Genomic DNA, 26,440 nt, shown 5'->3' with positions numbered 1-26,440 from the left:
TAAACGGTCTGGTCAATCGAGATATATGAATGAAATCAATGCGAGAGAGAAAAGACAACATACCATACCATCATGACAGTACCACATACAATCAGCACATCATCATCAAATAAAACATTTAGAATAGTAGAAACTACATAAAACAATATAAAACATGAGAAGCACAAGGAAGACACCACGACAGCAGGGCCCGGAAGCTCACTTTGAGCTCCTAATGGAGCAAAAGGCCTCAACAGTGCATCTCCAGCAAAGGAAGCCTGGAACTTCATTCAATGTGGTTCTATCCTGGTGGTTGCTGCCTGGTGGCCAGTGTAATAGAGACTGGTAAATCTTAACAGGTCAAACATCTGGCCGTAGGTCCACCTCACTGGCAAATGCTCCTTCCCATTGGCCCTTAGAACAACTGCCTATGATGGCTCCTGGAGTGGTCTAGCGGTCTAAGCCACTGCCTCAGGGATGCATGCACCAGTGCAAGCGAGGATTTGAATCCGACCCACTGCTAGCACACCCTCTCCTCCTACCTTTACTGTCAGTCTTTCACTGTCCTACAGTATATAATACCGTACATACAAACAATATGAAACCGCTGACCCTAAGAACAACTGACATGAGTCAAACATCTGGCCATAGGTCCATCTCACTCCCTAACCTTTGCACCTGAGATTCTAGAAACTGTTGATTGTTGATGCCCACATATGAGCAGAGATAATGGAATAGAGACGTGTAAATCTTAACAGGTTAAACATCTGGCCACTACACCTCACCACTGACCCTGAGCTAACAACAAGTGGTTTTATTCTCTCCCCTCTCCTTGTCATCCTCCTCTCCTTCCCCCTTTCCCAGATGGGTTTCTTCCGCCGGCGCTACCGGGAAATCATAGAGGCTGAGAAAAACAGGAAGGACAGTGACGAGAGCTGGGATTGGGTGGAAAAGAACCACTGAGAGACAGAAGCCAATGAGAGCGCAGGAATTGGGGATTGGGTCAATGGTGGATCCAATGAGCTGGGGGCTTTCACCACAGCCAGCCAATCAGGACTAAGGGCCCTTCAATCTTCCATATGTGGAAGAGAAAAAAATATTCTCCGGATTTTTCGGAGGGAGACCTGACATTTTAGTGGGTGGGGGACTGGGGATTGAGGAAACGAACGAACAGACATCTGAGGTGATGGTTGGTGTGGCTTGCTAGGGTCGTATTCATTAGGACCTTAATTCAGTGCAACAGAAAATGGAAATTCACGTTTTTTATTTGACAAGCCCAATGAGTCTTTTCCTGTTTGTTTTCTTCCGTTTGGTGCCAAATGAAAACAACACTCGCAATAGAATTGAATTAGTCCCTATGGAGCTTATGGAGATAACTGCCTGACAGTCAAATCTATGGAGGTAACTCCCTGCCAACAGAAAATAACAGAATGGAACTGGTAAAGAAAGAAGGGGCCTGTTCAGAAGGCTGGAACATAGATAGAAATATATCGTGCAGAACAGAAATGATTGTCATATATACGAATAGGGAATTGCATCAGCTCTATTCATTCTATTTCTATCTGCAACGTTCAGAGTGCTTCACGTCCCTGAATTCACCCAAGGAGATTGATGTCCTGTGACAGGAAGTGGAAATGACAGATATTATCAGACAAGACCATGAAAACCCTCAGGGCTCTGTTTTAATAGTAGCAAAAATTTATTTTTATACATATAGCCATATTGTATTAAATTGGGGCTTCGAGAAAGGGTTGGTTGGGGTTTTTGACGTCTAATGTAAGCATATCTATATGTTTTTCTTTAAAGCACTGATGTCCGAGTTGATAAGAAGAGTTGATGCTATGTTTCCAAAGTTTATCCTTTCTTTTTGAGGCCAAAGATAATCTATAGTATAGTATATGAGTATAGTATATAATTCTGTACTGTTTCCTGCTCACAGATATCTCTTGAATATCTCACACATATCCTTCTCCCTTAGATATCTATATGGCAACCAGCCAAAGCAAGTCCTATGAAAGCCCATATAAATATAACTATTAGAGCGGACATTCCCATTCAAGTCAACATTCTATTTTTATGTGTAGACCTTCCCTTCACCATAAACAGAGCTATATTTTTGGCACACATCGAAGTTGTCATTGTCATGAAGAAATGCTGATAACCAAGCAAAAGAGTTCTAATACGTTTTTAATTTATTGTATATGTAACGCTTTTCCAGACCCTCAAAGCGCTTTATATAGTAAAAAGGAAACTCACCTCATCAACTACCAAGTAACCCATGGTCCAGATGCAGACATCACCAACACCACTGTAGCTAGAGCATTTCATTTACAGTTAGAGCTCTATTCAGTCAGTATCACTGAAGCGTTACAGATTGCGCGCTAGAAATGTGAAGCCGACATGCTGTGTTTACATGCTGTGTTTACCGTGAATGCTGTGTTTACCGTGAATGCTGTGTTTACCGTGAATGCTGTGTTTGCCGTGAATGCTGTGTTTGCCGTGAATGCTGTGTTTGCCGTGAATGCCGTCTCTGCTAACGAGGAACCATTGCCTTTACATTTCAATCATGCTGTAACGTGGAACTTCCGCGATACAGATTGAATAGAGCCCTTAATTTGCCACATTTCACAAAGTGTGGTCATTTCAAACTGAAAGTTTAAAATGTGAGTAAGGCAGAAGAGACAGTGGATAGAGGAGGAGTGGATAGATGGCATAAACAGATATACTCATCATTTTTTAGCTCAAAGAAGCATTCCACTTGTCGCCACTAAGTTAATAATCTCTCCAGTGTTGTGTGCCAGAGGAGAAGGTCCATCAATTAGATGATAGTCTGGAAAATTTCACAAATCATGGTATTTAAAAAAAATTATAATAATTTGAACTGTATCCTTTCATATGAGTGGAAAGGTTTACATTATACCTTTAAATTGCCATTATACCTATGTAACTACATAGAAAGAACTGTATAAACAACATTGTAGTTACAGTAGTGATAGAGTATTGGCATAGGGCTATGCATTAGATGCAAATTAGAACATTTTGGTTTACAGTTCAAATGTGTAATTTAACCCACATCCCGCCAATCTTTTGAAGCTACAACAAATGTTGTAAAGGACAAGTGGAATATAGGCTACATTCTTTGAGAATCAAGTGTCAAAAGCTGTTTTGGCAAAGAGCTAATCGCTCAGATATCCACATGATCAATCACAAGCATAGCCTGTTTCAAATTTCAGGTAACATGTTTTTATGATCCTCAATGTAGGATCATATGTTGATTATAATGCCAAACATGACAATGACTAAATAGAAATTGTCTATACAGCTCAAACAGGTCTGGGACCAGGCTAGAGCGATACCAAACCGTATAGGATGTTTTACTCTACATTGCCGGAAGAACACAGCCTAGATCCAAACTGAATTGTTCCGTTTCACTATTGTTTCAGTTCATGTTTGCCACAGTTTTACAATAGTGAAGCTGAATAATTCAGTTAGAATCGAGGCTAGGATGAATATCTGAGATCAGTGTAAACTATACCAACCTACAGTTGAAGTTGGAAGTTTACATACACTTAGGTTGGAGTCATTAAAACTTGTTTTTCAACCACTACACAAATTTCTTGTTCACAAACTATAGTTTTAGCAAGTTGGTTAGGACATCTACTTTATGTATGACACAAGTAATTTTTCCAACAATTGTTTACAGACAGATTATTTCACTTATAATTCACTGTGTCACAATTCCAGTGGGTCAGACGTTTACATACACTAAGTGCCTTTAAACAACTTGGAAAATTCCAGAAAATGATGTCATGGCTTTAGAAGCTTCTGATAGGCTAATTGACATCATTTGAGTTAATTGGAGGTTTACCTGTGGATGTATTTCAAGGACTACCTTCACACTCAGTGCCTCTTTGTTGACATCATGGGAAAATCAATAGAAATCAGCCAAGACCTCAGAAAAAAAATGGTAGACCTCCACAAGTCTGGTTCATCCTTGGGAGCAATTTCCAAATGCCTGAAGGTACCGCTTTCATCTGTACAAACAATAGTACACAGTATAAACACCATGGGACCACGCAGCCATCATTACCGCTCAGGAAAGAGACGCATTCTGTCTTCTAGAGATTAACTTACTTTGGTGCGAAAAGTGCAAATCAATCCCAGAACAACAGCAAAGGACCTTGTGAAGATGCTGGAGGAAACAGGTACAAAAGTATCTATATTCACAGTAAAAACGAGTCCTATATCAACATAACCTGAAAGGCAGCTCAACAAGGAAGAAGCCACTGCTCAAAAACCTCCATAAAAAAGCCAGACTATGGTTTGCAACTGCACATGGGGACAAATATTGTACTTTTTGGAGAAATGTCCTCTGGTTTGATGAAACAAAAATAGAACTGTTTGGCCATAATGACCATCGTTATGTTTGGAGGAAAAGGGGGGAGGCGTGGTAGCATCATGTTGTGGGGATGCTTTGCTGCAGGAGGGACGGGTGCACTTCACAAAATAGATGGCATCATGAAGGAGGAAAATTATGTGGATATATTGAAGCAACATCTCAAGACATCAGTCAGGAAGTTCAAGCTTGGTCGCAAATGGGTCTTCCAAATGGACAATGACCCCAAGCATACTTCCAAAGTTGTGGCAAAATGGCTTAAGGACAATGAAGTCAAGGGATTGGAGTGGCCATCACAAAGCCCTGACCTCCATCCTATAGAAAATTTGTGGGCAGAAATTAAAAAGCGTGTGCGAGCAAGGAGGCCAACAAACCTGACTCAGTTACACCTGCTCTGTAAGAAGGAATGGGCCAAAATTCACCCAACTTATTGTGGAAAGCTTGTGGAAGACTACCCGAAACATTTGACGTAAGTTAAACATTTTACAGGAAATGCTACCAAACACTAATTGAGTGTATGTGAACTTCTGACCCACTGGGAATGTGATGAAAGAAATACAAGCTGAAATAAATCATTATCTCTATTATTATTCTGACATTTAACATTCTTAAAATGAAGTGGTTATCCTAACTGACCTAAAACAGAAATTTTTACTAGGATTAAATTTGAGGAATTGTGAAAAACTGAGTTTAAATGTATTTGGCTAAGGTGTATGTAAACTTACGACTTCAACTGTACATTCCCCCATTCCATTACTAGAGGCCCAGGGCATTTAATACCAACCTACACCCATTAGTAGATTCCCAGGGCATTTAATACCTACCTACACCCATTAGTAGAGGCCCAGGGCATTTAATACCTACCTACACCCATTACTAGAGACCAATGGTATTGTATACCTAGCTACACCCATTACTAGAGGCCCCTTCCCATGACAGAGAAACATGGCTGAGTAATACCCTTAAAATAGCAAGGTTAGGGAATATGCTTCACTCTACTCCATCACCATGCATAAACTACTAGCTATTTAAGGCTTATGAGAACATCCAGTTTTGAAGTCAACATGTTTGAATGTAAGTGTTCGAAACTGATACGACTGAATCATCTGGAATGCTCCCATTAAAGCTACAATCTGGAAGACATGTTTTGAGGTAACAGTATACAGCTGAAGGATGGGTCCTATATACAGTGGGGCAAAAAAGTATTTAGTCAGCCACCAATTGTGCAAGTTCTCCCACTTAAAAAGATGAGAGGCCTGTAATTTTCATCATAGGTACACTTCAACTATGAGAGAAAAAAATCCAGAAAATCACATTGTAGGATTTTTTATGAATTTATTTGCAAATTATGGTGGAAAATAAGTATTTGGTCAATAACAAAAGTTTATCTCAATACTTTGTTATATACCCTTTGTTGGCAATGATAGAGGTCAAACGTTTTCTGTAAGTCTTCTGTAGGTTTTCACACACTTGCTGGTATTTTGGCCCATTCCTCCATGCAGATCTCCTCTAGAGCAGTGATGTTTTGGGGCTGTTGCTTGGCAACACAGACTTTCAACTCCCTCCAAAGATTTTCTATGGGGTTGAGATCTGGAGACTGGCTAGGCCACTCCAGGACCTTGAAATGCTTCTTACGAAGCCATTCCTTCGTTGCCCGGGCGGTGTGTTTGGGATCATTGTCATGCTGAAAGACCCAGCCACGTTTCATCTTCAATGCCCTTGCTGATGGAAAGAGGTTTTCACTCAATCTCACGATACATGGCCCCATTCATTCTTTCCTTTACACAGATCAGTCGTTCTGGTCCCTTTGCAGAAAAACAGCCCCAAAGCATGATGTTTCCACCCCCATGCTTCACAGTAGGTATGGTGTTCTTTGGATGCAACTCAGCATTCTTTGTCCTCCAAACACGACGAGTTGAGTTTTTACCAAAAAGTAATATTTTGGTTTCATCTGACCATATGACATTCTCCCAATCTTCTGGATCATCCAAATGCTCTCTAGCAAACTTCAGACGGGCCTGGACATGTACTGGCTTAAGCAGGGACACACGCCTGGCACTGCAGGATTTGAGTCCCTGGCGGCGTAGTGTGTTACTGATGGTAGGCTTTGCTACTTTGGTCCCAGCTCTCTGCAGGTCATCACTAGGTCCCCCCGTGTGGTTCTGGGATTTTTGCTCACTGTTCTTGTGATCATTTTGACCCCACGGGGTGAGATCTTGCGTGGAGCCCCAGATCGATGGAGATTATCAGTGGTCTTGTATGTCTTCCATTTCCTAATAATTGCTCCCACAGTTGATTTCTTCAAACCAAGCTGCTTACCTATTGCAGATTCAGTCTTCCCAGCCTGGTGCAGGTCTACAATTTTGTTTCTGGTGTCCTTTGACAGCTCTTTGGTCTTGGCCATAGTGGAGTTTGGAGTGTGACTTTTTGAGGTTGTGGACAGGTGTCTTTTATACTGATAACAAGTTCAAACAGGTGCCATTAATTACATTTACATTTAAGTCATTTAGCAGACGCTCTTATCCAGAGCGACTTACAAATTGGTGCATTCACCATTAATACAGGTAACGAGTGGAGGACAGAGGAGCCTCTTAAAGAAGAAGTTACAGGTCTGTGAGAGACAGAAATGTTGCTTGTTTGTAGGTGACCAAATACTTATTTTCCACCATAATTTGCAAATAAATTCACTAAAAATCCTACAATGTTATTTTCTGGATTTTTTTTCTCATTTTGTCTGTCATAGTTGAAGTGTACCTATGATGAAAATTACAGGCCTCTCATCTTTTTAAGTGGGAGAACTTGCACAATTGGTGGCTGACTAAATACTTTTTGGCCCCACTGTATAAAGAAAGCTACAATCTGGGATAAAAAAAAAGACAAATTACAGCAATGCCACTTGTTTTGGTGATGGTATACAGCTGAGGGGATAGGTGGTATAATAATGTTTAATGACCATGGAACAGATTCCCAGAATGCACCTTTTAAAGCACATATCTATTTGAGAAAGGGAACATTAATCCATTGTAAGAGACCCATAACCCTGTAAACACCAGTGTCTCTTTCTCAAAGTGTGGATATGTGTTATCTGATCAGATGAGTAAACCCAATTTAATCTAAAGCTTTCCTGACATGGAATGATGTAATTGACGAACAATGAGATAGATGTGTGTGGATGTGAGATGTTTTAAAAGCGCACTCCTGTCAATTTAAAAGGGTTGAAAAGTTTCTAAATGTGCAATCCCAAATGTTGCATGTGCTAGGCAGAGGCGCAACTTTGGTTTTAGATGTGGGGGGGCCCATAATTTGTTTTATTTTATCCAGTCGGATAAACACTCCAAACAGCCTACCCGACCGCTCGGATGCGTCCGCATGGTCCTGAAGCACATTGAAGTGGATTTAACAAGTGACATCAATAAGGGGTCATAGATTTCACCTGGTCAGTCTATGTCATGGAATGAGCAGGTGTTCCTAATGTTTTGTACACTCAGTGTATATAAAAACAGCCGTTGGCGTTTCAGAGGCTTTTGTGTGATAATTAAATTAGGCTCTATTCAATTTGTATCGCTGAAGTGTTACAGATTGCGCACTAACATTTTTATGGTAATTTCCTATTGAGCTTACATCTGCAGTGTTTACCATGAATACAGTCTCCACTAATGTGGGAACAATGCCTTTAAATTTGAACTTTTGCTATACGGATTGAATAGAGCCCTAAGTTATGTAGAGCTTTTTGAAAGCTGAATTGTGTGGTGTTCCTTTACAAGTCTAAAAGGCTGAGACACTTTACTGTGCTTACTATGATGGCATTGTCTTTATCAATCATGCTGCATTGATCTCTGATTGATTGGTTAGAAATACATCCTATATTTTAATGTCACCCATTCATTTCACTGGCATGGCAAGTACTGTACACATTCACGATCTCCTCTGCACCTGATATAGTTATCTAATGGAAACTTGACATGTTTTTTTGTATTTTAACTGTGATGGTTTCGTTCTTTACTTGTATATTGTTTCACCTTTATCACACCATAGGTATTTGAATTTTGTTTAAGATATACTACTGTCACTGAATTATCATTTGTATAAAAGTATTGATCTACATGTTTGATGTTTAAACTCATGTTCAAGCTGTATATTTATCTGTTGATACATTTTAGATTAAAACGAAGTTCTTTTTTTTAAATCAAGAAATGTTCTCCCACTTTGACGTTGTTATAGCTGTACCTGTTTGCGGTGTATGCCGCCCTCTTGTGGCAGACAGATGGTACTTTTCTCACAGTAAAAATTAGAAGGGGGAAAATGTCATCTGATACTGGTTGCCATGAAACACTCACATTAAGCACAGCGCTTCTCACTTAGTTGCGTCTAAATAATGAATGTGAGATGAAACAACTAGACTACAGCGCCATGCTGCAACAGTTGCAGACAGAGCTGTCATCCTCACAGGTAAATTCAGCATTTAATTTATTGAAAGCTTTCATCCTCACTTATTACGAAAATTAAAGCCTTTGAAACGTCTGCTTACAAATTATTTAGTTAAAGGTAGACAGCAATATGAGGTTGAACGTGTTATGTTTGCTCCTTGTATAATGACAAACCAGGGTATAGGTTTAACTAGTTTTAATGAACATATACTTCAGCTAGAAAACTTTAGCCATTTAAGGCATTCTTCAACCTCCTTCCCCCGCATAACCTGCTGGGTAACGTAGTCTTAATGTTATTAACACATAACAACACATAAAGTAAACAGCATATTGGGTCAATTAACCCCAACTAGGAGAGTTGGGGCAAGGCTCAACTTCTCTGCTGTTTTGGTCCGGTGGCTACCACGCTATAACAGCGTGAAGTTAACCCGTGCACAGATACTAGATTCTAGACTGAGAGAGCATCGAAAAGTCTTGCATCTCACTCGTCGCAATTTCTGCGGCGCTGCTCGTGGCAACGTCATTCCGCTGGGTTTTAACATATTGTAATGAAACAGCAGGGAGCAAGTCTCAAACACTCAACCTTCTAGCGCGCTATCGACTGTGCCCCAAAAGCATGCTCGAGTGGCAGAGTCGATATCCGGGCTTTTAACCAAGGGTCGTTACAATATGTTTAGAAGTTGTTTATAAGGAGACCTAATGTAGTTACCAATGTTAAAAACACCTGCAAATACAAACTAATCAACATGATTGGCTATCTGTATCATTTGTAAATTAAACTTAATATAACATTACTAACCTCCTGGCCATCACTCCTGCAGTACCAGTGTCCAGGTATGGCATCTTTCCTAGACCAGGCTAGCCTGATAAAGACAGCTGCTATAGAGAAGGTGGTGGCCCCCATCGCAGTACACCTGGTCCACCTGGTCCTGCTGTGTGAGAGGGCAGAGGGGCTGGAGGGACCAGAGCAGTTCACCCAGCTAGAGGGAGAAGCCCAGGCTGTGGCCAGAGCCACCATGAACATGGCCGCCGTTGCCTACAGGTGGTGGGACCCTGCATTCCAATTCACTCTATCCTTTCTCTCTCTTAAAGTGTGTACTGCTTCCCTTGCATACATGTATTTCAAAAACAAAGGACAGGTAGTCTATAATAAATATGGTTGAAGCTCCGCATAAAACAATATACAGTAATAGTATTATTTGCTAGATTTATAATTTTAGGTTTTACTGTGTTCCTCAAATTTACAAGACAGGTATATTCTCTTGCTTCTACCTGGACTGGCTTCTTCTGGTCTAGCATGACACACATTTGTTGACTCCATCTGCTATTGCAAAACAGGAAGAATGTCTTTTAGTCATCTGAGCAGGAATCGGTTAATTGAAGCCAGACTTTATTTTCTAAACTTAACAACATGCAAAGTTTGTCATGATCATCACAGGGTGAAAAATATGAATACCATACAGAACTGTGAGTGCCCTGAGTAATAACAACAAGCCTGGAATCCAAACTAATATACTCCATTTTACCAGAGCCTTTTATTGCATATAGAAATAGATGGCTCTGCTGATGGCTCATATCCGTTTGGTTTCCAGGCTAAATAACAACATCATTAAATGAAAACCAGGCTGTTTTTTTCTCTCTCGCTCTTTTCCAAGACGTTCAGAAGCCTCCGATGATGAGGTAATGAGGACAAAGATGTCATCCCTAGTGGAGCCGATGACTGTGTCTGGACAGCATGTCCTCCTGGCAGCCCAGAAACTCAGTATCCAGCCCAGCCTAGCCGAGCACAGAGAGGAGCTCATGACTGCAACACAGAATGTTCTGCTAGGAGTGGTCAAAGTACAGTAACATTAGCCTATGTAGTGACACTTTACTTAAAGTCTGCAGGTACAAACATGGACAAAAGTTTTGAGAATGACACAAATATTAATTTTCACTAAATCTGCTGCCTCAATTTGTATGATGGCAGTTTGCATATACTCCAGAATGTTATGAAGAGTGATCAGATGAATTGCAATTAATTACAAAGTCGCTCTTTGCCATGCAAATGAACTGAATCCCCAAAAAACATTTCCACTGCTTTTCAGCCCTGCCACAAAAGGACCAGCTGACATCATGTCAGTGATTATCTCGTTAACACAGGTGTGAGTGTTGACGAGGACAAGGCTGGAATCACTCTGTCATGCTGATTTGAGTTCGAATAACAGACTGGAAGCTTAAAAAGGAGGGTGGTGCTTGGAATCATTGTTCTTCCTCTGTCAACCATGGTTACCTGCAAGGAAACACGTGTCATCATTGCTTTGCACAAAAAGGGCTTCACAGGCAAGGATATTGCTGCCAGTAAGATTGCACCTAAATCGACCATTTATCGGATCATCGAGAACTTCAAGGAGAGCGATTCAACTGTTGTGAAGAAGGCTTCAAGGTGCTCAAGAAAGTCCAGCAACTGCCAGGACCGTCTCCTAAAGTTGATTCAGCTGCGGGATTGGGGCACCACCAGTACAGAGCTTGCTCAGGAATGGCAGCAGGCAGGTGTGAGTGCATCTGCACACACAGTGAGGCGAAGACTTTTGGAGGATGGCCTGGTGTCAAGAAGGGCAGCAAAGAAGCCACTTCTCTCCAGGAAAAACATCAGGGACAGAATGATATTCTGCAAAGGTACAGGGATTGGACTGCTGAGGACTGTGGTAAAGTCATTTTCTCTGATGAATCCCCTTTCCGATTGTTTGGGCCATCTGGAAAAAAGCTTGTCCGAGGAGACAAGGTGAGCGCTACCATCAGTCCTGTGTCATGCCAACAGTAAAGCATCCTGAGACCATTCATGTGTGGGGTTGCTTCTCAGCCAAGGGATTGGGCTCACTCACAATTTTGCCTAAGAACACAGCCATGAATAAAGAATGGTACCTCCGAGAGCAACTTCTCCCAACCATCCAGGAACAGTTTGGTGACGAACAATTCCATTTCCAGCATGATGGAGCACCTTGCCATAAGGCAAAGGTGATAACTAAGTGGCTCGGGGAACAAAACATCGATATTTTGGGTCCATGGCCAGGAAACTCCCCAGACCTTAATCCCATTGAGAACTTGTGGTGAATCCTCAAGAGGCCGGTGGACAAATTAAAACCCACAAATTCTGACAAACTTCAAACATTGATTATGCAAGAATGGGCTGCCATCAGTCAGGATGTGGCCCAGAAGTTAATTGACAGCATGCCAGGGCGGATTGCAAAGGTCTTGTAAAAGAAGGGTCAACACTGCAAATATTGACTCTTTGCATCAACTTCATGTAATTGTCAATAAAAGCCTTTGACACTTATGAAATGCTTGTAATTATACTTCAGTATTCCATAGTAATATCTGACAAAAATATCTAAAGACACTGAAGCAGCAAACTTTGTGAAAATTAATATTTGTGTCATTCTCAAAACTTTTGGCTACGACTGTATACTGTGTTATGGTGAAGTTATAAGAATTGTTATGACTTGTCATTGTAAGACTTGTGATGAGCATGAATGAACCCATTATAATGTGTTATAAACATGAACTGTTCTTCGTATATACAAACTTATGAATATTAAACAGCATAGAGGATCTGTTTCCAGGTTGGTTCACATAGTCGTAGAACAGCATATGTCATTGGAAAAATAACAACTATCTGAAAAATATGTGGAGAGTGTTCAAGAAAACCCTTTATAACCCTATAAAGCATGTTGTATAACATTATCATATTCATTAGAAAATGTAATATTATTCAAGTAAACCCTCCAAAAATCATAATTATCGATTATTTATATTCCTATGTCATCTAGATACTTTCAGTGGAAGATGATGCAACAGTGAGAAAGACCATAGCGGCTGCAGACTGGGTGTTGGACTGCCTATCCTCTCTAGCTTCCTCCCTGGACATCCTATCTCTACTGAAGGCCTTCCATCGTTTCACTGAGGCCCTGGTTCTCCTGAACAACCTGGTAGTGGAACGGGCTGAAGCCCTGCAGGTATGGGGAGGGAACGTGCTCAACTCTTAGCCTGGTCAAGCAGACTGATCGTTTCACTTCAATTGTCAATTGAAACAGAGTGTGAGCTATCGTGAGATCAGGCTACTCAACTCCATCTTCTTGTGTAAAAATTGTGAAAGGGTGTTTACAGTCAACAGTCTGTAACAATGAAAAAAAGAGGACCAGCTGAGCACTCACTCAATGTACCTGTAGTTGCAATTGAAGTCTTTGTTTATCTTCTGTTTTCCTACAGGATCCTAGGCAGACGGAGCACTTGCACAACTCTTTGGACTCCTTGAGGAAATGCATCTCTATGCTTCACACGGCTATGGTCACCACTATCAAACACCGAACCAGTGAGCAGGCCCAAGCCGCCAAAACGTACATTCTGGACAGGGTGAAAAGCACTGTGAAAGACATTGTAACTACACTCGAGAGTTATTGCCGTAGAGGTGGTGTTGCCTTAGGTCCGTGTGGGTACTACATTGACAGGCGTGATGCTTTGATAAGGCTACTGGCCAGTTCTTCCTCCTCTTCCTCGATCAGTAACGTTGACAGCCTCTTAAGAGATCTTGTGTTCCACTGCATGGTGGTGGCCAACTCCTCACAAAGGGAGCTTCAGCACTGTGTGGTGGATCATTGCCGACATGTCCTACATCTCTGGTCAGAAATGTCCAGGCTTGTAAAGCTTCCAGAGAATCCTGATGATGATAACCTGAACCAGCATTTACAGAGTATCTGTTTTTCACTGATGCAGCAAATCCAGAATCTTGACAGTGCTATGATGACTGCAGTTCTCTATCAAGTTCTGGACACGTTTGTTACAGGGTCAAGTCCACTCGAAGATCTGGTGAATATGGTTGGACAAGTCTTGGAGAATGATTCAGTTAAAGAGTTGCCGGTAGATCCCGTTTCTATCCGTGTATTGCTCATGGATCTTCTAACACAGGCTGATAGGATGATCCAGGTTGCAAGTTTCATCTCGGCTTTCGCCACGGATTCTAAGAGTCTAGAAAATGTGGAGAACTCAAGGGCATGCCTCACGCGTCTGAAGGCTGAGATCGAACCTCTTGCACTGGAGTTGGATAAAGACGGTTCAGACTTAGAGAACTGCTTTGAGGCCGTGCAGAAACTCCACGATGTGTGTGAGAGATGGGAAGAGGAGACCGGTCAGCTGCAGGATGCTCTTTGTGACATCATCGATGTTAGAGAATTCACTAGCTTGGCAGTTCACGAGATGGCTAACGACCAGTGTGGATGCGACGCGGCGTATAAAGCCCAGAACCACAAACTGTTCAGAAAGCATGCCGATGACCTTATCTCCCACACAAAACAGGTGGTTCACTCTGTTAGAAGACACGTAGACAAGAGTGACAACCCCATCTACCGCAATGGACTCCTAGTTCTGTTGAAACAGGTCGAAGCGTCACAGGCCAAAGTGGTCGGATCTGTCAGAGACATGTGCTCTGGTTCCAGTCTTGATGTGAATGTATACTCTGTCTTTTCAGATCACACATTTGTGGTGATCCAGCACTTTAGAGTGTTAAGAGAAGGGCTGGATGGACAGCAACATCCACACCTTCTCAGTCCACTGCGAGACGCTGCACGCCAGAGCATAGTCTCATCCTCAGTCCAAGCAAACAATCAGGTTCAAGGATCAGCTATGGATCAGGAAATAAGAGACCTTGGCCTTCAGTTTCCTGTTCTAGATGTTTCAGAAAGGGATTCACCAGTTGAATATAAAGTTGAGTTCTCAGAAAAAGAAATTAGAGAGCCTATGATGGCAGACAAAGACTTCAATGATGATTTAAAGGGGCCAGCTGTTTCAGGTGAAGCGAATCCATTCCCAAAGCCTCTTGATTTCGACCTTTTGCCCCTCTTGTATAAGGTTGTGACTGTGACTAAAGAAAAAGATATAACGGTCCTCAACAAAGCCTGTACAGGAGTTCTCAAGCTTTCAAATTGTTACGCTCAGGCTGCGAAAGAAGCTTCAACTATTGTTGATGCTGTCGATAGTCAGACATTGGATATCTTCAGATCAGAGTTAGTGGCCCTGACGCCTCAGTTAGTCCAGACAGCTCAGGAGACTGCGATGAGCTTAGCTATGAGCACGGACAGTCTCTACAAACACAGTACACTGTTCTCTGACCTGATCAACAACATCAGGAAAGTGCTCTTACCAGCTGCTGGAACCTGGTACCATGCCGTTTATTCAATGTTTCAAGGTCGTCCACGAAACATGGCCGCCACTGCCATTTCTCAGGAACTCAGCAAAGTCATGAGTTTGTGTGCTGATGTGGTGCAGCTGTTGATGTCGTCTGATATAACGCCACCAAGTGACTGTCAGGAGAGCTTTACAGTTTTGCACAGCAAGCTGAACAAAGCCCATAACAACACAAGAGAGCTGACAGAACTTGCTAGCTCATCAACATCAGGTCAGGCAGATCAACTTGAGGGGCCTTGTATTCTGTGGGCACTGTCAGTCCAAGTTTTACTGAATTCTTTGGATAAGATTTTAGGAACAAGGGAAACATTGATGAGACAGTTGACCCCTCAGAAAAGGTTGGCGGCCATGTCCGAGAACTCACTGCGAATCCAAGAGGCAGCGAGACTGACTAGCTTGAATTGTAAAAGCGCCTACAAAGTGAAAACGTTGACACAACTTCAGGAGGAATTAAAGACTCTCACTGAGGCATACTTACAGGTAGCTGAGGACCTCTGCATTGTATCTCTCTCAGGCATCCTCCAGTTTGCCAGGTCAGAAGTTCTACAAAGACAGCTTCTGATTAAAATGAGGGTGCTATCTGGCCACTTGAACAAAGCAAATAAGGACTATGTCACCGCAATTCAAAATATCGTAAACATTGCTTATAAAGCTTCCAAGCACCACAAAGATAACAAGACATCCAAGGAGGCCCAAGAAACATTTGAGACTGCTGCAGAGTTGCTTTTCGAGAACTCCAAAGCTGCTACCAAGAGGGTTGAAGACTGTTTCAACTACATTCACAGCCCTCGTGCTCGGATTAACCTGAGGTCCATCAATGATCATCTGTCCTTCCAGATCTCGGATATAGTGAGCCGAGCCAGACTGGTAGTGGAGACCCACTGTATCTACGACACTCTCAGTCTGGAGATCCAGATACAGTGCTGGTCGGCCAAGGCTCACTTTTTAGCCGAGGAAATCTATAAGGTGGATGGGCTAAGCCAGGAGGCTAAGGAACACGTCAAGGTAGAGTTAACTTAGCTCTTTGTTGTTCATATTCCCCTTGTTTTCATTATTTTAAAGACACTGTAACACATTGAGATTGTTATACAAATAGAATCATGCTATAAAATGCTTGTGTTATTCTTATGAAGGTTGGTCTGCAGGGTGGAACACCAGGAGATTCCAAAGAAGGGATGACTGAGAGCAATCTTTCTCCTACTCTGAAGAAGCTTGATTACCAACCAGACATTGCACCCTGGCAGACAACCAATCCAGAGAATATAAATACCACAGAACAGAATTCCAGTATCTGTGGTGCAATGCTCAAATATGAACCTGCGATGGCAACAAAACAGTATGTGAGTATTGAATAGCTGATACTTTAAATATTTCAACTACATAGATACAAGATCATCTACTTTTGTATTGTACGGTATTTGTGCTTTTTCTGTTAGAATTATATTCACATTATATAGAGTATATATAGTTGAAGTCGGAAGTTTACATACACTTAGGTTGGAGTCATTAAAACTTGTTTTTCAACCACTCCACACATTTCTTGTTAACAAACTATAGTTTTGGCAAGTCGGTTAGGACATCTACTTTGTGCATGACACAAGTAATTTTTCCAGCAATTGTTTACAGACAGATTATTTCACTTATCACAATTTCAGTGGGTCAGAGGTTTACATGCACTAAGTTGACTGTGCCTTTAAACAGCTTGGAAAATTCCAGAAAAGGATGTCATGGCTTTAGAAGCTTCTGATAGGCTAATTGACATCATTTGAGTCAATTTTAGGTGTACTTGTGGATGTATTTCAAGGCCTACCTTCACACTCAGTGCCTCTTTGCTTGACATCATGGGAAAATCAATAGAAATCAGCCAAGACCTCTGAAAAAAAAGTTGTAGACCTCCACAACTCTTGTTCATTCTTGGGAGAACTTTCCAAACACCTGAAGGTACCACGTTCATCTGTACAAACAATAGTACGCAAGTATAAACACCATGGGACCACGTAGACGTCATGCCGCTCAGGAAGGAGAAGCGTTCTGTCTCCTAGAGATGAACGTACTTTGATGCGAAAAGTGCAAATCAATCCCAGAACAACAGCAAAGGACCTTGTGAAGATGCTGGAGGAAACGGGTACAAAAGTATCTATATCCACAGTGAAACTAATCCTATATTGACATAACCTGAAAGGCACCTCAGCAAAGAAGAAGTCACTGCTCCAAAACCACCATAAAAAAGCCAGGCTACGGTTTGCAACTGCACATGGGGACATAGATTGTACTTTTTGGAGAAATGTCCTCTAGTCTGATGAAACAAAAATAGAACTGTTTGGCCATAATGATCATCGTTATGTTTGGAGGGAAAAGGGGGAGGCTTGCAAGCTGAAGAACAACATCTCAAAAGTGAAGCATGGGGGTGGCAGCATCATGTTGTGGGGGTACTTTGCTGCAGGATGGACTGATGCGCTTCACAAAATGGATGGCATCATGAGGATGGAAAGTTATGTTGATATATTGAGGCAACATCTCAAGACATCAGTCAGGAAGTTCAAGCTTGGTCACAAATGGGTCTTCCAAAAGGACATTGACCCCAAGCATACTTCCAAAGTTGTGGGAAAATGGCTTAAGGACAACAAAGTCAAGGTATTGGAGTGGCCATCACAAAGCCCTGATCTCAATCCTATAGAACATTTGTGGGCAGAACTGAAAAAGCGTGTGCGAGCAAGGAGGCCTACAAACCTGACTCAGTTACACCAGCTCTGTCAGGAGGAATGGGCCTAAATTCACAAATTATTGTGGGAAGCTTGTGGAAGGCTACCCGAAATGTTTGACCCAAGTTAAACTATTTAACTTCTGACCCACTGGGAATGTGATGAAAGAAATACAAGCTGAAATAAATCATTCACTCTACTATTATTGTAACATTTCACATTCTTAAAATAAAGTGGTGATCCTAACTGACCTAAGACTGGGCATATTTACTAGGATTAAATGTCAGGAATTGTGAAAAACTGAGTTTGGCTAAGGTTTATGTAAACTTCTGACTTCAACTGTACATTATTATTATTATTATTGAAAATAAAAAACAGATACCTTATTTTCATAAGTATTCAGACCCTTTGCTATGAGACTCAAAATTGTGCTCAGGTGCATCCTGTTTCCATCATTGAGATGTTTCTACAACTTGATTGGAGTCCACCTGTGGTAAATTCAATTGATTGGACATGATTTTGAAAGGCACACACCTGTCTATTTTAGGTCCCACAGTTGATAGTGCATGTCAGAGCAAAAACCATGCCATGAGGTTGAATGAATTGTCGCAGAGCTCCGAGACAGGATTGTGTCGAGGCACAGATCTTGGGAAGAGTATCAAAAAATGTCTGCTGAATTGAAGGTCCCCAAGAACATAGTGGCCTCCATTATTCTTAAATGGAAGAAGTTTGGAACCATTAAGACTCTTCCTAGAGCTAGCCGCCAAGCCAAACTGATTAATTGGGGGGGAAGGGCCTTAGTCAGGGAGGTGACCCATGAACCCGATAGTCTCTCTGACAGAGCTGCATAGTTCCTCTGTGGAGTTGGGAGAATCTTCCAGAAGGACAACCATCTTTGCAGCACTCCACCAATCATGCCTTTATGGTAGAGTACATTTAAGACATTTACATTTAAGTCATTTAGCAGACGCTCTTATCCAGAGCGACTTACAAATTGGTGCGTTCACCTTATGACATCCAGTGGAACAGCCACTTTACAATAGTGCATCTAAATCTTTTAAGGGGGGTGAGAAGGATTACTTTATCCTATCCTAGGTATTCCTTAAAGAGGTGGGGTTTCAGGTGTCTCCAGAAGGTGGTGATTGACTCCGCTGTCCTGGCGTCGTGAGGGAGTTTGTTCCACCATTGGGGGGCCAGAGCAGCGAACAGTTTTGACTGGGCTGAGCGGGAACTGTACTTCCTCAGTGGTAGGGAGGCGAGCAGGCCAGAGGTGGATGAACGCAGTGCCCTTGTTTGGGTGTAGGGCCTGATCAGAGCCTGGAGGTACTGAGGTGCCGTTCCCCTCACAGCTCCGTAGGCAAGCACCATGGTCTTGTAGCGGATGCGAGCTTCAACTGGAAGCCAGTGGAGGGAGCGGAGGAGCGGGGTGACGTGAGAGAACTTGGGAAGGTTGAACACCAGACGGGCTGCGGCGTTCTGGATGAGTTGTAGGGGTTTAATGGCACAGGCAGGGAGCCCAGCCAACAGCGAGTTGCAGTAATCCAGACGGGAGATGACAAGTGCCTGGATTAGGACCTGCGCCGCTTCCTGTGTGAGGCAGGGTCGTACTCTGCGGATGTTGTAGAGCATGAACCTACAGGAACGGGCCACCGAATTGATGTTAGTTGAGAACGACAGGGTGTTGTCCAGGATCACGCCAAGGTTCTTAGCGCTCTGGGAGGAGGACACAATGGAGTTGTCCCGGGAGGAAGAGCAGCTCCGTCTTGCCGAGGTTCAGCTTGAGGTGGTGATCCGTCATCCACACTGATGTGTCTGCCAGACATGCAGAGATGCGATTCGCCACCTGGTCATCAGAAGGGGGAAAGGAGAAGATTAATTGTGTGTCGTCTGCATAGCAATGATAGGAGAGACCATGTGAGGTTATGACAGAGCCAAGTGACTTGGTGTATAGCGAGAATAGGAGAGGGCCTAGAACAGAACCCTGGGGGACGCCAGTGGTGAGAGCGCGTGGTGAGGAGACAGATTCTCGCCACGCCACCTGGTAGGAGCGACCTGTCAGGTAGGACGCAATCCAAGCGTGGGCCGCGCCGGAGATGCCCAACTCGGAGAGGGTGGAGAGGAGGATTTGATGGTTCACAGTATCGAAGGCAGCCGATAGGTCTAGAAGGATGAGAGCAGAGGAGAGAGAGTTAGCTTTAGCAGTGCGGAGCGCCTCCGTGATACAGAGAAGAGCAGTCTCAGTTGAATGACTAGTCTTGAAACCTGACTGATTTGGATCAAGAAGGTCATTCTGAGAGAGATAGCGGGAGAGCTGGCCAAGGACGGCACGTTCAAGAGTTTTGGAGAGAAAAGAAAGAAGGGATACTGAAGGGATACTTGACATCGGAGGGATCGAGTGTAGGTTTTTTCAGAAGGGGTGCAACTCTCGCTCTCTTGAAGACGGAAGGGACGTAGCCAGCGGTCAGGGATGAGTTGATGAGCGAGGTGAGGTAAGGGAGAAGGTCTCCGGAAATGGTCTGGAGAAGAGAGGAGGGGATAGGGTCAAGCGGGCAGGTTGTTGGGCGGCCGGCCGTCACAAGACGCGAGATTTCATCTGGAGAGAGAGGGGAGAAAGAGGTCAGAGCACAGGGTAGGGCAGTGTGAGCAGAACCAGCGGTGTCGTTTGACTTAGCAAACGAGGATCGGATGTCGTCGACCTTCTTTTCAAAATGGTTGACGAAGTCATCTGCAGAGATGGAGGAGGGGGGAGGATTCAGGAGGGAGGAGAAGGTGGCAAAGAGCTTCCTAGGGTTAGAGGCAGATGCTTGGAATTTAGAGTGGTAGAAAGTGGCTTTAGCAGCAGAGACCGAAGAGGAAAATGTAGAGAGGAGGGAGTGAAAGGATCCGCAGGGAGGCGAGTTTTCCTCCATTTCCGCTCGGCTGCCCGGAGCCCTGTTCTGTGAGCTCGCAATGAGTCGTCGAGCCACGGAGCGGGAGGGGAGGACCGAGCCGGCCTGGAGGATAGGGGACATAGAGAGTCAAAGGATGCAGAAAGGGAGGAGAGGAGGGTTGAGCAGGCAGAATCAGGAGATAGGTTGGAGAAGGTTTGAGCAGAGGGAAGAGATGATAGGATGGAAGAGGAGAGAGTAGCGGGGGAGAGAGAGCGAAGGTTGGGACGGCGCGATACCATCCGAGTAGGGGCAGTGTGGGAAGTGTTGGATGAGAGCGAGAGGGAAAAGGATACAAGGTAGTGGTCGGAGACTTGGAGGGGAGTTGCAATGAGGTTAGTGGAAGAACAGCATCTAGTAAAGATGAGGTCGAGCGTATTGCCTGCCTTGTGAGTAGGGGGGGAAGGGTGAGAGGGTGAGGTCAAAAGAGGAGAGGAGTGGAAAGAAGGAGGCAGAGAGGAATGAGTCAAAGGTAGACGTGGGGAGGTTAAAGTCGCCCAGAACTGTGAGAGGTGAGCCGTCCTCAGGAAAGGAGCTTATCAAGGCATCAAGCTCATTGATGAACTCTCCGAGGGAACCAGGAGGGTGATAAATGATAAGGATGTTAAGCTTGAAAGGGCTGGTAACTGTGACAGCATGGAATTCAAAGGAGGCGATAGACAGATGGGTAAGGGGAGAAAGAGAGAATGACCACTTGGGAGAGATGAGGATCCCGGTGCCACCACCCCGCTGACCAGAAGCTCTCGGGGTGTGCGAGAACACGTGGGCGGACGAAGAGAGAGCAGTAGGAGTAGCAGTGTTATCTGTGGTGATCCATGTTTCCGTCAGTGCCAAGAATTCGAGGGACTGGAGGGAGGCATAGGCTGAGATGAACTCTGCCTTGTTGGCTGCAGATCGGCAGTTCCAGAGGCTACCGGAGACCTGGAACTCCACGTGGGTCGTGCGCGCTGGGACCACCAGATTAGGGTGGCCGCGGCCACGCGGTGTGGAGCGTTTGTATGGTCTGTGCAGAGAGGAGAGAACAGGGATAGACAGACACATAGTTGACAGGCTACAGAAGAGGCTACGCTAATGCAAAGGAGATTGGAATGACAAGTGGACTACACGTCTCGAATGTTCAGAAAGTTAAGCTCACGTAGCAAGAATCTTATTGACTAAAATGATTCAAATGATACAGTACTGCTGAAGTAGGCTAGCTGGCAGTGGCTGCGTTGTTGACTTTGTAGGCTAGCTGGCAGTGGCTGCGTTGTTGACACTACACTAATCAAGTCGTTCCGTTGAGTGTGATAGTTTCTACAGTGCTGCTATTCGGGGGCTAGCTGGCTAGCTAGCAGTGTTGATTACCTTACGTTGCGTTAAAAGAACGACAATAGCTGGCTAGCTAACCTAGAAAATCGCTCTAGACTACACAATTATCTTTGATACAAAGACGGCTATGTAGCTAGCTACGATCAAACAAATCAAACCGTTGTACTGTAATGAAATGAAATGAAATGAAAATGTGATACTACCTGTGGAGCGAAGCGGAAGCCACTCCTCAGTAAACAGCCACTCCTCAGTAAACAGAACATGACAGCCTGCTTGGAATTTGCCAAAAGACACCTGAAGGACTCTCCGACCATGAGAAACAAGATTCTCTGGTCTGATGAAACCAAGATTGAACTCTTTGGCCTGAATGCCAAGCGTCACGTCTGGAGGAAACCTGGCACCATCCCTACGGTGAAGCATGGTGGTGGCAACATCATGCTGTGGGGGTGTTTGTCAGCAGCAGGGACTGGGAGACTAGTCAGGATCGAGGGAAAGATGAACGGAGCAAAGTACAGAGAGATCCTTGATGAAAACCTGCTCCAGAGCACTCAGGAACTCCGACTGGGGCGAAGGTTCACCTTCCAACAGGACAACAACCCTAAGCCCACAGCCAAGACAAAGCAGGAATGGCTTCGGGACAAGTCTCTGAATGTCCTTGAGTGGCCCAGCCAGATCCCGTACTTGAACCTGATTGAACATCTCTGGAGAGACCTGAAAATAGCTGTACAGCGACGCTCCCCATCCAACCTGACAGAGCTTGAGAAGATCTGCAGAGAAGAATGGGAGAAACTCCCCAAATAAAGGTGTGCCAAGCTTATCGTGTCATACACAAGACTCAAGGCTGTAATCGCTGCCAAAAGTTATTCAACAAAGTACTGAGTAAATGGTTTGAGTACTTCAGTTATATTTCAGTTTTCTATTTTTTAATACATTTGCAAAAAATTCGAAAACTTTTTTTGCTATGTTATTATGGGGTATTTTGTGTAGATTGATGAGGGGGAAAAAACAATTTAATGAATTTTAGAAAAAGGATGTAAGGTAACAAAATGTGGAAAAAATAAAGGGTTCTGAATACTTTCCAAATGCACTGTATACATTCCCATCTTTCTTTGCAGGATGCCCCAAGGTCTGCATTCTTCAGAGACACCCTATCCCTGACTTACCTCACCCCTTCCCTCACCTACACCACAATCACCCCATCTCTTACCTACACCGCCTTGTTCCTCAAACAAGAGACAGACAGGTGGGACGCTCGGGGCAACCGTATCGTTCAGGTAACCAGGGAGATTGCAGACCAGATCTACCACATGGCCCAGTACCTGAGGAGGAAAGGGCCCATACTGGTAATGGCAATCAATCAATATTTCTATTTATTTTCACACACTTGATAGGTGCAGTGAAATGTGTGGTTTTACAGGGTCGGCCATAGTAGTAAGGCGCCCCTGGAGCAAATTAGGGTTAAGTGCCTTGCTCAATGGCACGTCGGCAGATTTATCACCTTGTCGGCTCAGATATTTCATCTTTCGGTTACTGGCCCACAGGCAAGGTGGTTTAATAGATTTATTTTCATGGTTGGACATAAAAGACTGTAAAAACACCAAGAAATCAGCTCCAAGTGATTTTAATTTAACAAATCCGTTCCCAAGTATTCCCAAACATAATAGAGAGACACGTGATCGTATATAAATGTAATCAAGGTTTGAAATTATTATGTTATAGTGAAATATTATATCTGTTTGGGCTTCTTGTAGTCAATTTGCAGTCTACAAATGATTTGTAACTATGCTCTAACCGCTAGGCTACCTGACACCAATAATCAATCTGTTTATTGTATTTAGTGCAGTCAGGACGAATTCTGAATGCCTGAATATTTGCTATTTATTTGTCCGTATTAAGCTTTTTCTTATAAGTATATGGACACTCCTTCAAATGAATGGATTCAACTATTTCAGCCGCACCGTCATAGAGTGCCACCTTTCCAACAAGTCAGTTTTCACATTTCTGCCCTGCTAGAGCTGCCCCGGTCAATTGTAAGTGATGTTATTCTGAAATGTAAACGTCTAGGAGCAACAACGGCTCAGCTGCGAAGTGGTAGGCCACATAAGCTCACATAACGGGACTGCCGAGTGCTGAAGCGCGTAGCGTGCAAAAATGGTCTGTCCTCGGTTGCAACACTCACTATCGAGTTCCAAACTGCCTCTGGAAGCAACGTCAGCACAAGAACTGTTCGTCAGCAGCTTCATGAAATGGGTTTCCATGTCAGAGCAGCCGCACACAGGACTAAGATCACCATGCGCAAAGCCAAGAATTGGCTGGAGGGGTGTAAAGCTTGTCGCCATTGGACTCTGGAGCAGTGGAAACGCGTTCTCTGGAGTGATGAATCATGCTTCACCATCAATCAGACGAATCTGGGTTTGGCGGATACCAGGAGAACGCTACCTGGCCAAATGCATAGTGCCAACTGTGGAGGAGGAATAATGATCTGGGGCTGTTTTTCATGGTTTGCGCTTGGCCCCTTAGTTCCAGTGAAGGGAAATCTTAATGCTACAGCATACAATGACATTCTAGATGATTCTGTGCTTCCAACTTTGTGGCAACAGTTTGGGGAAGGTCATTTCCTGTTTCATCATGACAATGCCACCGTGCACAAAGAGGTCCATACAGAAATGGTTTGTCGAGATCGGTGTGGAAGAACTTGACTGACATCGAACACCTTTGGGATTAATTGGAACGTTGACTGTGAGCCAGGCCTAATCGCCCAACATCAGTGCCCAACCTCACTACTGCTCTTGTAGCTGAATGGAAGCAAGTCCCCGCAGCAATGTTCCAACATCTAGTGGAAAGCCTTCACTGAAGAGTGGAGGCTGTTATAGCAGCAAAGGGGGGACCAACTCCATATTAATGCCCATGATTTTAGAATGTGTTTGACGAGCAAGTGTCAACATACTTTTGGACATGTAGTGTTGATCTATATTACAGAGCAAAGAGATGTTTGTCAACACAGCAAAAGGCGTGGTCTCAAATTGCCAATACATCACCCACTTTGTGAGGGTCATATCAAACCACTGTCTGGACAAACAGTGTACTGCTGAACTGTCTCTCAGAGTGGAACAGATTCTCACCATCACCAACCAACTCACTATCATCTCCAGGTGAGCGATCAATCATTCAAACCAATCAATTCAATGTATTTATAAAACACCTTTTACACCAGCAGATGTATTGCACTATAGACAACTTATGTAGACGTTACCTTCCCAACAAGAAACATTTTGCCTTATAGAATAGCAGTCAAAATACCTGAATATAATTTGTGGGAGTCCTTCAAGGGTTCATACTTGGTCCCTTCCTATTCTAATTTACATCAATGATCTTCACCTGGTTTCCAGTTCTGTATTTTTCATACTGTTCACTGATAACAATAATGTATTTATATTATACAAACATCCACAGAATCCAATATCCTAAAGTAGATCAGAACTAATACAAGTTACATACATTTATTTCTACAGTGTTAATGCATTGACCCCTGGAAGCAAGTCTTCAGATGAGATCCTTGTGAAGAATGCCCAGAACCTGCTTCAGATAGTTCTGCATGGGGTCAGAGCAGCAGAGACAGCCTGCATCAAGGTAATAACCACTACTGGGAGATGTACAGATTCACCGTGCCCCATAAATGTATGGATTCCCTGGTAAACCTGTACATTTACAATTGATAGGGAATGTATAGATTTCCCGATTTTACACATTAACCATAACAGATCGCAATCTGCCAAACAGGGTTTGAAACAGCCGGAGCCCAACTCAGATGGGGTGGAGGCAGCAGCGCTCTGTTTCCAGTGGAAGAGGAACCTACAAATGCACCGAGCCCAGCAGAACTGTAATTCAGACACGGATGATCTTGGCCTGAGGAGAACCTCCCAGCACAGAGAATCCCCCAGCCTGGCCCCTCCTCTTCACATACAGAAACAGGGATTCAAGTGAGCGTGTCAAACCCCATGGACTGGACACCAGGAACTACTTGTTGCTACCATGTAAACATATGGATCATGTCCACAGGACACACAACTTTGGGGAAATGTAATGAAATAACTTCCAGTGTCCAGCACTTTGTTCCTATGACAAAAGTTTTGTGACCACATTTCTTAAATACTAGATATGTTAGCAAGCACATGATGTGCAATGCATTACACTTCATAGAAATGTTTGGCTGTAAAGGCTATTTTGAAAATAGCAAAAAGTTTAATATCAAGGAATGTGTATTTGAAATATTTATACAAATATCCTATTTGTGTCAGAAAAGGATGTTCATATGATAGGTAAGATATACAAAACTTGCAGAGATCCTATCCAACTGACGATCTCTGACAAAAAAAGATAAACTATTGGAACCAAGACTTAAAAATAACTGATATTTCGGCACAAGATTGAGGGAATGTTGGAACATAACTAACGAAATTACAGTTAACAAAAATGTACGCT

General features: G+C 43.4%; 2 protein-coding genes across 2 annotated transcripts in view; both read left to right on the top strand.

The window, feature by feature from the left end:
• Window positions 1-8,561, top strand: part of itga9 (integrin, alpha 9) — a 163,867-nt gene extending 155,306 nt beyond the window's left edge. The window contains exon 28 of the mRNA XM_029685347.2: window positions 844-8,561. Within this exon, the coding sequence (XP_029541207.1) occupies window positions 844-942 (99 nt within the window). The 3' untranslated portion in view covers window positions 943-8,561. The remainder of the gene's footprint in view (window positions 1-843) is intronic.
• A 4,498-nt stretch (window positions 8,562-13,059) lies between these two features.
• LOC115144372 (uncharacterized) lies at window positions 13,060-26,418 on the top strand. The gene is made up of 6 exons (XM_029685346.2): window positions 13,060-16,026; window positions 16,155-16,361; window positions 23,074-23,301; window positions 24,938-25,110; window positions 25,471-25,588; window positions 25,739-26,418. Exons 1-6 carry the CDS (start codon window positions 13,111-13,113, stop codon window positions 25,940-25,942), a joined length of 3,846 nt encoding a protein of 1,281 aa, XP_029541206.1. The 5' UTR covers window positions 13,060-13,110; the 3' UTR covers window positions 25,943-26,418.
• The last annotated feature ends 22 nt before the right edge of the window (window positions 26,419-26,440 follow it).

Source organism: Oncorhynchus nerka, linkage group LG16, assembly GCF_034236695.1.
Source record: "Oncorhynchus nerka isolate Pitt River linkage group LG16, Oner_Uvic_2.0, whole genome shotgun sequence".
Lineage (NCBI taxonomy): Eukaryota > Metazoa > Chordata > Actinopteri > Salmoniformes > Salmonidae > Oncorhynchus > Oncorhynchus nerka.
Note: the sequence above shows the minus strand (reverse complement) of the source record. Positions and strands in the feature narration are given on the sequence as shown.